The 13,821-nt window shown below is 50.8% G+C and overlaps 5 protein-coding genes across 5 annotated transcripts; 3 read left to right on the top strand and 2 right to left on the bottom strand.

Moving 5' to 3' along the window:
• Window positions 1-68: 68 nt before the first annotated feature.
• BU24DRAFT_399081 (uncharacterized protein) lies at window positions 69-2,852 on the top strand. Its single transcript, XM_033525399.1, has 4 exons — window positions 69-369; window positions 424-591; window positions 649-1,496; window positions 1,543-2,852. Exons 1-4 carry the CDS (start codon window positions 240-242, stop codon window positions 2,629-2,631), a joined length of 2,235 nt encoding a protein of 744 aa, XP_033379306.1. The 5' UTR covers window positions 69-239; the 3' UTR covers window positions 2,632-2,852.
• Window positions 2,853-2,919: 67 nt separating this feature from the next.
• On the bottom strand, window positions 2,920-4,209 carry BU24DRAFT_444151 (uncharacterized protein). The gene is made up of 2 exons (XM_033530626.1): window positions 3,715-4,209; window positions 2,920-3,660 (listed from the first exon to the last, which is right to left on the bottom strand). Exons 1-2 carry the CDS (start codon window positions 3,866-3,868, stop codon window positions 3,122-3,124), a joined length of 693 nt encoding a protein of 230 aa, XP_033379305.1. The 5' UTR covers window positions 3,869-4,209; the 3' UTR covers window positions 2,920-3,121.
• A 1,304-nt stretch (window positions 4,210-5,513) lies between these two features.
• Window positions 5,514-7,195, bottom strand: BU24DRAFT_436306 (glycosyltransferase family 4 protein; the record flags this gene model as incomplete). The annotated part of the gene is made up of 4 exons (XM_033530148.1): window positions 5,514-6,519; window positions 6,574-6,962; window positions 7,014-7,037; window positions 7,175-7,195. The coding sequence occupies 4 exons, from the start codon at window positions 7,193-7,195 to the stop codon at window positions 5,514-5,516; spliced, it is 1,440 nt and encodes a 479-aa protein (XP_033379304.1).
• A 355-nt stretch (window positions 7,196-7,550) lies between these two features.
• On the top strand, window positions 7,551-9,771 carry BU24DRAFT_436305 (P-loop containing nucleoside triphosphate hydrolase protein; the record flags this gene model as incomplete). The annotated part of the gene is made up of 2 exons (XM_033530147.1): window positions 7,551-7,959; window positions 8,027-9,771. The coding sequence occupies 2 exons, from the start codon at window positions 7,551-7,553 to the stop codon at window positions 9,769-9,771; spliced, it is 2,154 nt and encodes a 717-aa protein (XP_033379303.1).
• A 1,344-nt stretch (window positions 9,772-11,115) lies between these two features.
• BU24DRAFT_50008 (Asp-domain-containing protein) lies at window positions 11,116-13,313 on the top strand. Its single transcript, XM_033534332.1, has 4 exons — window positions 11,116-11,126; window positions 11,179-11,727; window positions 11,793-11,861; window positions 12,176-13,313. Exons 2-4 carry the CDS (start codon window positions 11,471-11,473, stop codon window positions 13,047-13,049), a joined length of 1,200 nt encoding a protein of 399 aa, XP_033379302.1. The 5' UTR covers window positions 11,116-11,126; window positions 11,179-11,470; the 3' UTR covers window positions 13,050-13,313.
• Window positions 13,314-13,821: the final 508 nt, after the last annotated feature.

Genomic DNA, 13,821 nt, shown 5'->3' with positions numbered 1-13,821 from the left:
GCGCACCAATCGGGGCTTGGGACCATGCCGCATCACCTCCGGATTGTGAAAGCTGTCTGTACGATGTAGCCAACACCACCTCTGTAATCACTGCAAGACGTCGCGACATCCCATGTTGCAGATCACAACCACTCGCTCGGACTGGACTCATCTTCCCGTTACTTCGGAACGCGCGACAGCACTGCTAAACCACCTGCACCGATAATTTACACGATCATCGCAACACGTTGCGCACAGGGATGGAGGGCGGATTAGATCTCGAGCATAGCATCTCGCAGGATGCTGTGCGAGATGACAAAGAGCAGCAGGAACTGGCGCAAGAATCTGCGGGAGACAACAAATTCCAGACTGCCATCGGTGCCTGGAGAAGTACGCCAACATTGCCTTTGATCTAGACATGAACCAGTCTGACCTTGTCCATAGACATCGACTTGAATACGCTGGTCCCCCAGCTTGACACTGTAGCCTCGGACCTTGTTGCTCACCAGCGCGATGCTCTTACACAGCGAAAGGATCTCGCACAGAAGACCAAGGACTTCAGACGCTTGGATGATGCCAGCAAGTTGAATGACATCAAAGGGCTTTTGAAATGTTGGTGATTCCCCATACGAAGTCTCTCTGAATTTACAATACTCATGAACCATACAGCCTACCAATCTTTCATCGACCTAATCTCGAACCAATCCAAGACTGTCCAGGCAGCATTCTTTCAAGTTTACTCACCACTGTCCGATGCCCCCGATCCGTATCCCTTGCTCGAAGCCTCGGTAGATTCGCTAGTCACGGCCGAGGAGACATTGCCAAAACTCACCTCGGAGAATGAGCGCCTGCAAAGGACCGTTGCGACACTTACCACACAGCTTGAACATGCAGAGAAGAAACTGGAAGAGGAGCGCACGGCTCGCCGAGCGTTGGAAGAGGGTCGCGATAGCCAGGTCAAAGAGGTCGAGGCGTCATGGACAGCAGTATTGAAAGAAAAGCAGGACAATTGGGAGGCAAAGGAGAAGAGTCTGGAAGAGAAGGTTGAGAGTCAAGACAAGTTGCTCAAGGAGCTCAAGGCCAGCTACGAGGTTTCGCAACGATTGGGCAAGGGAGAGGATGCAGACGGCGAGGCCACCCGTGGGGCTACAGCTGCAGAACTCGAGATCGTCAGCTCCGAATTGGAGAGGACGAGCCACCGTCTAGCTGATGTGGAGGCCCGCAACGAACAATTGCGCTTAGAACTGGCCCAATCTGCATCGGCACAGGTCACTCGACAGACACCTGTTGAGGACGATCCTGCTTATCTACGATTGCAATCCGAAAACTCTTCCCTCCTCAGGAAACTCGAAAACTCACGCTTCGAAAAGGACTCTGATCGAAGCAAGCTTGAGACCGAGACCAGAAGCTTGGAGCGAGAGATCAAGTCACTCAAGAATGAGAAGGACGCTTTGCGGGAGAAGGTACAGAAATGGAGCGATTATGAGAACGTCAAGCAGGAACTTGAAGTGCTCAAGGTACGTATCACGTTCCCCTTGCAGGATAACAACTTACCTTTCCTAGTCCATCGAATTCGCGACAGGTGACGATGACGACGAGGCAACCGAGATTGCGCTTTCGCAAAATGGCGCCGCAGCCAAGGGCAAAGGAGAAACCCTGGAACAGCTTCTCCTCGCTCGAAACAAGAAACTAAGCAACGAACTCACAGTCCTCAGAGTCTCGCATCAAGACCTGCAAAGTCGATTGGAGACCATGCAGGAAGAGCTCTCCAGCACAAACATGGAACTAGAGAAGTCAAGAAACTTGAACGAAACACTCGAGGCCGACCTGGAAAAAGTCCAACAAGAGGCTTCGAACGCCTTCGAATCGTCAGCCATGTCAGTCGCTGGCACATACACATCCCGTTACCCCCAATCATCGTACGGGGGCACTCGGCGTGGACGAGCCACATCTCCAACATCATCCATCATCTCCGGCTTCGACCCGGCACACTCGCAGACGACCCTCTCATCTTTGCGAGCCGGTGGCGAGCCCGGCGGCGGAGGTTCAGGTATCCTCCCCATGGTCACCGCGCAACGAGACCGCTTCAAAAAGCGCAACGGCGAGCTCGAGGCCGAGCTCCAAAAGTCCTACAAGACAGTATCGACTCTCCGTTCCGAAATTTCGGCCCTGCAGAAAGACAATCTCGATCTGTACGAAAAGACAAGATACGTCTCGAGCTACAACCGCGGCGGTCATGCGTCGGGAACTTCCGCGACTGCGGTGAATGCCAACCCTTCGACTATCCACGTCTCCTCGGACACATCATCTGGCCTCACCATGGATCGTTACCGCTCAGCTTACGAGTCGTCGATCTCGCCTTTCGCGGCTTTCAGGGGCCGGGAATCGAACAGGGCGTTGAAGAGGATGAGCGTGTTCGAGCGGCTTGTCTTCCGCATCACACGGCTCGTGCTCGCTACGCGAACGAGCAGAAACCTCTTCGCAGCGTACTGCATGGGCTTACACCTCATGGTCTTCTGGATGCTGTATAGCTACGCGACGGCAGACATTGGCGCAGCGGTGGCCACGGCGACGGCGGCAGGTGGACCGGTCGCTGTACCGGGGACAGAACCTGTCGAGTGGCAGAAAGAAAGCTTCGAAGAAGCGGGATAAATTCGGTTTTCTTGACTCCTCCGATAGATGTTGTGAGGATGCTTGTACTATTAGTGCCGTTCACGCCTCGAACCTATTTGCTGGTGCATGCTGCACATTTGCACACATACTAGGGTATCAGATTTCCTTGGAGCGTTCATGGTTGTGGGCATCATAATCACTGGAAAGATGAATAGCATATGTTTTCGGGAATTTGAAGACCAATTCATTTCACTATCTGCCACTGTTAATGTTCAGCTCGTTCCCGCCCTAAATTCCTTTCACTTCAAAGAACACGAAATGATGAATGAAATATGTTTAATTAAATCCCATCCGGGTATTCCAGTAAGTTATATATGCTACATGGCGGAGCCCAAGCCGCCATTTACAAGAAAAGAAGCAGCAGCAGGCGCAGCAGAAGAAACGCCAATTACAATGCAGACCTAGCTACAAAAGCGGTGCGCTATGCCAACGAAGAAGATACCATCCCAACAACATTCCCCCCCGTTTTTTAGTTGTAGAACCAGTACTCAGCGGCGTACTCGACAGTGAAAGCACCAGTGATGCCCTCGCACGTCTTGGGAGCGACGCCGCCAGCAGTGTTGATGCGGTACACGGCCTTGTAGTCACCCTCGACAGCGTCGAGCTTGAGCCAGGGGACGCTGCCGAGGTTGTTGGTGCCCTTGGTGGCGGTGGTGGGAGCGTCGGAGGAGCTGTTCTTCTTGGCTTGCACGTAGCCGTAGTTGTTGTTGTCGGACTGGAGGAGGAAGAGAGGGACGCCGGCGGCGGTGAACTCGTGGTGCCCGGAGAGGAGCTTCTGGGCGATGTCGTTCTTGGGGATCGCGTGGTCGAGTGCGAGCTTGGTGATGTCGGCGAGCACGGCGGGAGCGCGCACCGCGGAGCAGGTCGCGTTGTAGAGGGATGCGACGGCGCCGACGGCTTTGGGTGCGTCCGTTGAGGAGGCGGTTGCGCAGGTGTAGTTTTGTGTGCCGCGGCCGACGGCGATGTGTGCGAGTTTGAGGCCGAAGGGTTCGGGGAGAGGTGTTGGTGCTAAGGCAAAGAGTCAATTTGAAGTTTGAATAGTTGAATGCATTGAGGACGTACCGATTGGCATCTTTAATTCGGAGAGATCGCAGGTTCCGTTCTGAAGAAGCTTCACTGTAGCGGCGGAGAGGTCGCGCTTGGTTGGGGTGGGAGCGGCGAAGAGAGCCGTGGGCGCAACGGCCAGGATGAAGGCAAGAGTGTTTGTGAAAAGCATTGTGTATGTTGTTGATCGATTTGTTTCAATTTTTCTGTTCCAAGTCGTATCGTTTGCAATAGAGGTAGTCCTAAAGGTACCCAAGTGAAACCACGAAAAGAGAAAAGTGACGAAGGAAACAAGAGATCCGGATCTCTCTCAAGGAAACGCTCGATAGGAAAAGAGAAAAAAGAGAAAAGGTGGAATGTTTTTGATGTTTGTTGAAGGCTGTGAATGAAACGAAACATTTGGTAGTGTACGAAGCATACCATATATATATCGAACGTCGACTCCACAAACACGTTGACTAGTGTACGCGCTCCCCATAGCAAAGATTAACCAAAAATAGTGGCAGTGGACGGTGATTGGCCGGCTGCAGATCTAGGTAAGCGCTTAAACCTTTGGTTCGTTAATCTTCCGACGGCAACCAACCCATTATGGGACTAGTAGCGGTTGCGAGTCGAGCCAGTACCCACGAAAAGGGCTATTTTGGGGACATTCTTAGATCTTTCCAAAGTTTACAATCAAGTGAGTGGGCCCTTGGCTGGTGGAAAGTCTGGCTTCCGAGAAGCTAGCTTGTGGTACTCGTACAGCAGATGTGGAGAATGGGAATTGTAGAAATGGTGTATCTATTCTTGAAACTCTCCAATTGAACTATGTTCTTTGACTAAGAGGTTACCTTTGGTCCATAGTACTCCATACAAGGCACACAGTTTCGCAATGTACTTGAGTATTTTGATCTCAACTTGCACTGGATACTAGATGGGTTGGCACTATTGTGTGCATTGTTTGGAGGGGATGCGCGTCGAATCTGTCGAATCTACGTGCAGAACCGTTTGTGGAACCGATAATTAAAGCCAGGATGGCGACCACCATCCGGCCTTAATTTGCCGTTCCTTGCGAGGTAATGAGCTCGATTTGGAAGGTCAAATTACACTTAATATAGATTATGGAGGGTCATATTAATGTCCTATCTCTGTGTGGATCCAGGCGTGTTGAAGGCTGGCCAATGAAATGAACATTGGCGGGGGGACGTAAGCGCGGGAATCCCAGCATGGGTCGAGGGTTGCAGCTGCACGGTAAACGAGATTGGTATGACTGGATGAGGAAGTTTGGTTTTGATCTTGGTAGACCGCGGAAATGCACGACTTATGGAAGATCTTTTTATCGAACCCAAGAGTGTGGGCGGTTCTTTGGTCGAGTTCGCGCAGACCAACAGAGCGTGGTCTGGCGCGTGCGAGGCTCCCATAACCGGGAGCTCTCTCATTCTGTGCCTCTTGACTGCAGCTTTCAAAGACTATTATAACCCCACCTTATGTCCCCTCATTTACCTGCATCGGATCGTTGACTTCCCATCCTTCTCACGCATAAGTTGCTAAGTAAGGATGTCGAATGACCCATTTACTAAGGTAAGCACGTTCAGAATTACGTGCTAACGTGGATACCCCAGGTGAGATTCGCATTCATCTCTCCTATTATGCGTTCTCCAATAAGCGATTCGAACTTTTGCTCGCGGAGTGTGTTGCAAGGATCGGATATCTTTCACATGGGACATCGAAGTACGTATGTACAATTCTCTCGGAGGGCGTACATTCGAATTCTGAAGTCTTGATTGCCTTTGCGAAATCCTTCGGCGGGGACGGCAAGTATGTGGAAATGAGCTGTCTCACTCTTCTCTCTTCTCCCGGCGGTGTCTCGAGCTTTTCTTCCGGGCCATCCCAGTGTCTACCTCCTTCCTGACTGGGTCTTTCTTCGGCCATGTCCTTGCAATATCGATACCAGATCGGGGCGCAAAGATTTCCAAGAATACGTATAACAGATAATCTATGATTGCACATAGGCAGAACAATTTGCCGGCCCAGATTCCGCAGCCGTAGTATCGCTTCAGTCTCTCGATGAGCGCGAAGCTCTGTACGCCGGCACGTCCTCGAGTTGCACTCCAAGCACCACCAGCTCCAGCACCCTGGTAGAATTCATCATGGCTAAGGGCGCCGCTGATACCATCGTAGACTCTTTCTGTGCGCTGTGCAACATCTGTCCACGAGTACATCTGCTTGACTTGGTTGTGGAAAAGCTCCGTTCGGACCTTGCCCGCCCTCAAAGCAGCAATTGCGCGCTCAGTTGCAGCAACAATATCATCCTCCTCAGGGGCCGCAAATTCGGTCATATGGCGCGGTAAGACTTCTGGTATACCTCCAACGCGCGTACAGACTACGTAAAGGCCGCAGGATGCAGCCTCAACAATGACAGTTCCGAAGGCTTCTGTGAGAGATGGATGAAGATAGATATGCCCTTGTACCATTACATCCCTGACCTCTTCGTGCCTAACTGGGCCAAATAGCAAGACCTTCTCTTGTAAGACATTCCTTTCTATCATTTGTTCAAGATCAATAGCTTTAGGCCCACTGCCTGCGATAATAAATCGCACGTTGGGGTTTGAAGCAAGAATGCGGGGTATGGCGGCAACCAGGAGATCGGTGCCTTTGTTAGTGAACAGACGCGAAATGACTACAATCTTGATAATGTCATGTGGTCCAAAGCGATGCGGTGGGCCCGGTGCATCGTGGGAAGAAGCATGCTCCAGGGGTTGAAAGTTCTCCGCGACAACTGCATTCGGAATGACGGACACCATTAAAGGGTCCAGAGAGGCTCGCAAGACGGTGTTTTCTTTGCTATTGCACTGGTCAGATGCCGCACAAATCTATTCTGGGAAGGGTATAACGTACCAAGTATGGCTGACGCAGATACAGTGATCCACATCGCTTAAAGTAAATTTTAGCAACTTATTTGTAAGTATACTTGCTGCATCTGAGAAGCCGAACAGACTATGATCAGTGAACACCGTCCTCAGACCCATCGTCCGCGCATGTAAGATTGCTTCGTGGCAGAGATTGCTTAAGCTGCCATGTCCATGCACAATTTCAATTTGCTCCCTGATGACGATGTTTCGAAAGACAGGGAAGAATGAGAAGACAGTAGGGAATGTCGTCTCCCGATATATCACCCAAAAGGGGACGTGATAAACTTTGAGCCCATTCGTGAGGTATCGCACACCTGTTCGACCAGCATATGCATGTGTCACGATAATGACCTTATGGCCCCGATCTATGAGTTTCTATGTCTTACTTAGTACAGATGGAATGAGAAAGAGGAATGAAGAACTAACACTCGAGAGCTGATATATGTGACTCTCAACACCACCTGGAAATCATTAGAAGAGAGTTCTAGCAACACAAGGACAAACATGCCTGGTTGTGGGAAGAAGTAGTCGCTGATCATACTAGAATGCACGAATTAGGATCTATCTGCCAATGAGGGTCATCAGACGTACGCAATATTGTACGGCATATTGACTGAATACACGGAAGACCTCCGCAGGGCAAAGCAGGCGATAGAGTTTCAAACATGACAAGTCAACGCAAGCTCATGAGACTGACATCTAAGCTTCCCGCTGTCAGATTTGGTGATGGCGTCGATTTCTCCTACGGAAATGTTGAATGGAACGTTTAGAGAAGTTGCCATGTAGAAGAAAGAAGGGGCTAGCGTATCGCTGTAGCTTTACCCCTGCTAGTAAGATGTCGGCGCATCAAAGCTCCGATCTTCCTTGGCGCCATTGGAATTTCTTCTGTCCATCTTGAATTTATTCTCAATCTTAGAAATCGAATTGCGCATTGCGATTCTTCTACATTTCCTCACCATAACGATGCCCGGGGAACTCTATACGCGATGGGTTCCTCCGTCCAAACCCATGGCCTCCATTACATCCACTCCGAGCAAAGCAAAACAAGAAAGATCAAGTCCAAATGCGACACTCATTACCAAAACTCCGGATGACGAGCTTGAAGAAGAGACGAGTTCTTCGAGTTCAGAGGCCTCCGACGAAGATGATCAGGACGAAAGGAGTACTACGCCAGAGCCTGCCCCACGAGCGAAAAAGCGCAAGAGAGGTTCCGACGTTCAGGTTGCGGCAGACGAGGTTGACCCAAGTTTAAAGAAACATCGATCAATCTTGTCCAAATTCGAGAAATCTATGAAGTTATCTGCTCAGGAGAGTGCCAACAACAAGAACAAGGATGCCGAAGAGGAAGAGGCGCCAGCCGAAGAGTTACATGGTACGTACAAACATCAAGCGCAGCAGCCATGATTTCGCAAAGATCAACCTACTGACCTCTTTCCTAGATCTGGTACCACTCCTACAACCAGCTCCCGTGCCTGACGCTCCCTTCAAACCCACGTTTTCGACCCTCCCAACGTGGCTTGCCAAACCCATCACCGTGAGCTCGACGAAAGCTGCGCCGTTTGCTAGTTTAGGTGTTGACGAAGTAATGCTGGTCAAATTGAAGAAACAAGGTTACGAAAACGCATTGGCTGTTCAATCCGCTTTGGTACCAATGCTACAACCCGGATTTGAGCAACACCTAGGCGACATCTGTGTGTCGGCCAGGACAGGATCAGGCAAAACACTCGCATATCTCCTTCCAATCGTCGCGGCATTGAAAGATCGAGCGGTTACAACACTGTCTGCAATTGTCATAGTTCCATCCAGACAATTGGTTGATCAGGTGGTCAAAGTTGCCGAGGAGCTGTGCGTCGGAACAAGGCTAAAGGTTGCAGCCGCACAAGGCAGTGTGCCTCTCACAACGGAACAGAATATGCTCGTGCGGATACGGCAGCAATATGATCCAAGGCGGTCGAAGGAGCGACAGGGAAAAGCTAACCCCAAGTCGAACTTGGGTTTCACCCAGCGAGGTAGCATTCGCGACCATCTTGCGGTTATGGCCCCTGACCATGTACCAAAGTATGAATCGAGTGTTGATATCCTCGTTTGTACTCCGGGTCGTCTTGTGGAGCATATCGAAGCAACTGATGGCTTTTCACTCCATTCAGTTCGCTGGCTGGTCATTGATGAGGCTGATCAGCTCTTGAATCAAAATTTCCAAGGCTGGTCAAACGTAGTCATGGATGCGTTAGAACGAGACACATCTAGTTACTCTACAGACGATTCTGCGTCCCGTCATCTCCGTCCGGAGTCTATCATATCTCTCGCCTTACCAAAGCGAAGGCAAATTACCAAGGTTATATTGAGTGCAACCATGAAGAAAGATCTGACGAAGCTGGGCACGCTCAGATTAAGGCGGCCGAAGCTTGTCGTTGTGGAAAATGATCTCGATGAACAACGACTATCTGCGGCGGATGGCGATGTGTTCGAGCTGCCAACAACTCTCGATGAATTCGGCCTACCAGTCTCGGATGGATCCAAAAAGCCTTTGTATCTCCTCTATCTATTGCTTTATCATATCTTCAGCGAAGATGGTTCCAACAATGAATCTAAGGATACCTCAGAGTCCGATTCCAATGCGGAGTCAGGTTCGAACCAACCGGGCCTAGGTGCTACCCTGGCGAGACATTCAAGTCGCGTTTTGATTTTCACCAAGAGCAACGAGAACGCCTCGAGGCTTTTACATCTACTAAGCTTCCTTGAGCCACCACTGGTACCATACATGAAAGCAATGGCGCCGTCAGCTACATCGAAAGCATCACAGAAAATACTCAGGTACTTTGCTCAGGGAAAAACCAAGATTCTAGTGGCTTCCGATGCAGCTTCGAGAGGACTAGACATCCCTGACATTACCCACGTCGTGAACTATGACATACCATCGTCAATTACAAGCTACGTTCATCGTGTTGGGAGAACGGCAAGAGCAGGGAAGGCTGGTCAGGCCTGGACACTCGTGGCCAAGAATGAAGCAGCGTGGTTCTGGAAAACTATTGCAACTGGCGGTGTCGTTAATCGAGGAGAAAGGAAGGTAACTCGACAAGAACTTAGCGAACGGGACGTGACTTGGGATAGAAAGAGAATGTACCAGGAAGCCCTCAGCAAGTTGCAAGGTGCCGTAGAAGATGGTGGCGAAATTGCGGCATGATCCATACACTTACGCCCCCACGCCTCGCTGTAAGCTTTTAATATACGAAGCGAATAGACCAACAATGCTTAGCGCATAAAGAAGCTTTTGGTCAAATGGTTATCATTCCTACATTGCACCATAAAGGCCGAGGCTGGTTGGAAGAGACGGCAAGCTTATGAATGCTCCGATCAGATGTTTAGATTTATGAGCAACAATGCTTTCCTATCACGGTATTCTTCTAGTACTTGCAATCAAAAGAGCAATTGACGACATTGCATGTTCCACAAGTAAATGTGTGAACCGAACCAAAGATGGAGGGTCTAATGCATGTAGGCATTCTCAATGCACATATTAGGACCTTGAATCCGGAGTTCATGTCGAGCTGATCAAACTCTGCATTGTATTTCGGCCAACCTGATGCGTTACTATTGGACAAGGGTGGAACACTTGTGATGGGTAATGCGGGTAGCCGCTTGGTCACCAAAGGTCTCGTGATAGAGACGATACCTGTCAACGACATAAGTGTGTAGGCACAAAGACACAAGGAAATGTTCTATGGTCTTACGATACTTGGCAATGGTGTATTTTCCCTTCCTGTGTCCAGTACAACTTGGACAGTATAGCAAGGAACGGGACTTCGGCGTCTTCGGACATTAATGATGCGCTTGCACCGTCGTTTCATGCACGCGATCCGTTAATCACGTCTGGGGCCCCTTCCAAGACGTGCTGTGTATCTCCAATCCATTGTACGCTCTAGCTGGGTCGGTGAAATCCGTGTAGGTCTCGACGGACGCTAGACATAGTAGGATGTTCTATATTGAAGAAGATCGCTCTCCTTGGAAGGTGCTCATTCACTGCCGCACACCCCAGTCGCTGAAATACGGCCGATCCGTCGCTCTAAGATCTTCTGACCAACCAACAAGCCTCAGACCTAGGAACTCAATCCGCCAAGCTCGGATCCAAATGCTTGACCAGGCTTGCCAGAGGCTTAAGTGGCCAACGGAGCTTGTTCGTGCAGGGCAGCATCATCTTCAATGTTGCAAGGTTGACATCCATTGAACACAGTAACGGCGAAGACGGCTGCTCCGTTATCATTTGTACATCCTACCAATAGAACTCTATTATTCCCGCCCACCTGCTATATGAAAATCCCCACCAAGTTTGTGAGCTGCTACTTTGTCCAAGGTGCATCTTTGTGGCAGTACATTGCCTCTTAGACTATTGGTCGATGCAATATATTCTCTACAATTGCGTCTTCTTACCCATGTTCCCTACTGGTTCCCTCGAAGGCCTGAAGCCGCTCCCAAGGGAACAACACTAATTCACAAATGAGCTATCGCACACATTGCGCATTATAATGAGTCGTTTAGATGGTCAGTATCGGAACACAGCCTAAAGCAGAAGGTCAACGGATGTACACACCAGGCTACTATACTCAACTGCCAAGATAGGACATTTCGCATTGAGTGGCCGCGAATTTGATTGAGCATGTCGATCCCCAGCATGTTCGGAACGTTTTTGAGTGCTTTGCAATACAGCACACATATCGTCGTCGTGCCAGCGACACAACTATATAAGAGTCGTATTGCTCTACGTTACTCGACTTCTGTACTCCCAAGCACTACCATCCTCAGGGCCGAATTCGCTTTAAAGGTCGCTCTCCTCTCGCTCATTTGTTCTTCTGTCTGTACGGTGCTCCTGTGCAATTCCTTCCATTATGCCTTCGCTCTCTGCTCTCGCCACCCTGTTGGCGTTCTCTGATGTCATCCTGGGCTCTCCAGTTGATGTCCAGAAGCGCAAGCCCTTCTCCCTCGGCCAAGTCGAGCGAAAGAAATTCGTCAAGCATGGACCTACGCAGATGGCCAAGGATCTGCGCAAGCATGGAGTCGCAGTGCCGGAAGCCATTTCGATCGCGGCGGCCGCCGGTCCGAACGGCAGTGCCCCAGCTGTTCCAGGCGACCAGTACGATTCTCTGTAAGGACTCCCGACATATTCTCAGCCCAGTTGCCACGAGCATCATTGACTGAACAATTATGCAGATATCTTACGCCTGTCACCGTTGGAAGCTCGACGTTGCAACTCGATTTCGACACCGGCAGTTCTGATCTGTGAGTACCTTTATTCTTCCATATCATCCGCTGCCCGATTGGGCAGTCAGAGATGCTGCCAAGTCGGAAGCATTGGAGTGCATCGGGACCAGATATCGCACATTATCGCGCCATGGTCATGACGCAACATAAAGTCCTTTCTGGCATGTTGCAGTGTCTTATGCCATCCTGTTGGATTGCATGGCTGTCAAAGCGTGATAAGCAGAGAAGGGGGCAGTCCAGCCATTCAATACGACTCTTACGAAAATTCGCCTCTTCAAATCATGACTGTCACATCAGACATAGAAAAAGAGTAGCAGCTAACTCTCTCTCAGATGGGTGTTCTCGTCCCTTCAAGCTTCCAGCCAATTGACCGGCCACGATTACTACAAAGTCGATGCAAGCAAGAAGGTTGCAGGCGCAACCTGGAAGATCTCTTACGGCGATGGATCAGGAGCATCCGGCACCGTGTACGCCGACAAAGTCGTTGTTGGCGGCGTGACTGCGACCTCTCAAGCAGTCGAAGCCGCAACATCCGTCTCCGCCGCCTTCCAGCGCGACACCGACACTGACGGACTCCTCGGCCTGGCCTTCAGCTCCCTCAACACCATCAAGCCCACGCCGTCAAAGACCTGGTTCGACACCATCAAGGGCAACCTCCCCTCCCCTATCTTCGCCGTAACCCTCAAGTACCACGCCGCCGGTACCTACGACTTCGGCTTCATCGACAAGTCCAAGTACACTGGCGATATCACATATGTGAACGTTGACAACAGCGACGGCTTCTGGGGTTTCACCGCCACTGGCTACGCCGTCGGCACCGGCGCCGAGGTCAAGACGTCCATCCCCGCCATCGGCGACACAGGCACAACCCTCCTCTACCTCCCCACCGCCATCGTGAAGGCATACTACGCCAAAGTCAGCGGCGCGAAGCTCGACAGCACCAACGCGGGCGGTTGGGTCTTCCCCTGCTCGGCCACCCTCCCAGACTTCACCGCCACCATCGGCGGCGCGAAGCAGGTCGTCCCTGGCAAATACATCAACTACGCGCCCCTGGAGACTGGCAGCACGACCTGCTTCGGTGGCATCCAGGTCAATGACGGTCTGCCGTTCAGCATCTTTGGAGACATCTTCTTGAAGAGCAAGTATGTTGTTCATGAGTTGAGCGCGACACCCAGGTTGGGATTCGCCCAGCAGGCAGGTGTTTAAGCGGGTGTTGAGATAGGATGAGCTGGGATGGGACAGGGGAGTCAGCCTTTTGGTCCCGTCTTTCTTCTTCGGGGTTTCTTTTCTTTCTTCTTTGGTGGGAGTTTACCTTTTTGCGTTTCGCTAGGCATGATGATGACTGTGTGTTGGGAGTGCATTCCTGGGGACTCGAGAGGCGTAGCTGGCTGGCTGCGTAGGATGTGTAGCAGGTTTCTTTTCAAATGACACAAATTTCCATGAAAATCGCTGATGAGTCATGTAAACCACTTGGTACCCATGTATTCATTCAATGTCGTGCTCTTTCTCAGAGGGTGGTCGATAGCAACTGGCCGATAGTGAATTGACGGTTTCGTACAAACATGCCGGCGATCATGAATGAGTAGTAAGCACAGTTATCAAAACATCGACACTAGAGCACAGAGCGGATATCCGCAAGCCCAAGCGAAGTAGAGTCGATTACCTCAGCAGACTCTCTTCAATCATCATGGGCGTGAGGATATCTCTCCTCACCGTTCACGACACCGGCACTGTCACCGGAATGAAGAAAGACGTAAGCACGATAAACCTTTCCCGGCCCATAATTTCGTCCATAAGGGCCAGCCCCCAAAGAGTGTACACCATTAAGTCACATTGTTTAGCTCGCCCTCCAATGATGATTCTCGCGCGGCGGCCCGTCCAGAGAGCGGGAAAGAGGGGGGATCCAGTACATCCCATAAACGAAGAGAAGGACACACACAGAGAGCGACGCCGCAGTGCCGCAGTGCCGACCGAAACG

Source organism: Aaosphaeria arxii (genome assembly GCF_010015735.1).
Source record: "Aaosphaeria arxii CBS 175.79 unplaced genomic scaffold BU24scaffold_10, whole genome shotgun sequence".
Classification (NCBI taxonomy): Eukaryota; Fungi; Ascomycota; class Dothideomycetes; order Pleosporales; genus Aaosphaeria; species Aaosphaeria arxii.
This window is presented reverse-complemented; position numbering and strand designations above follow the sequence as displayed.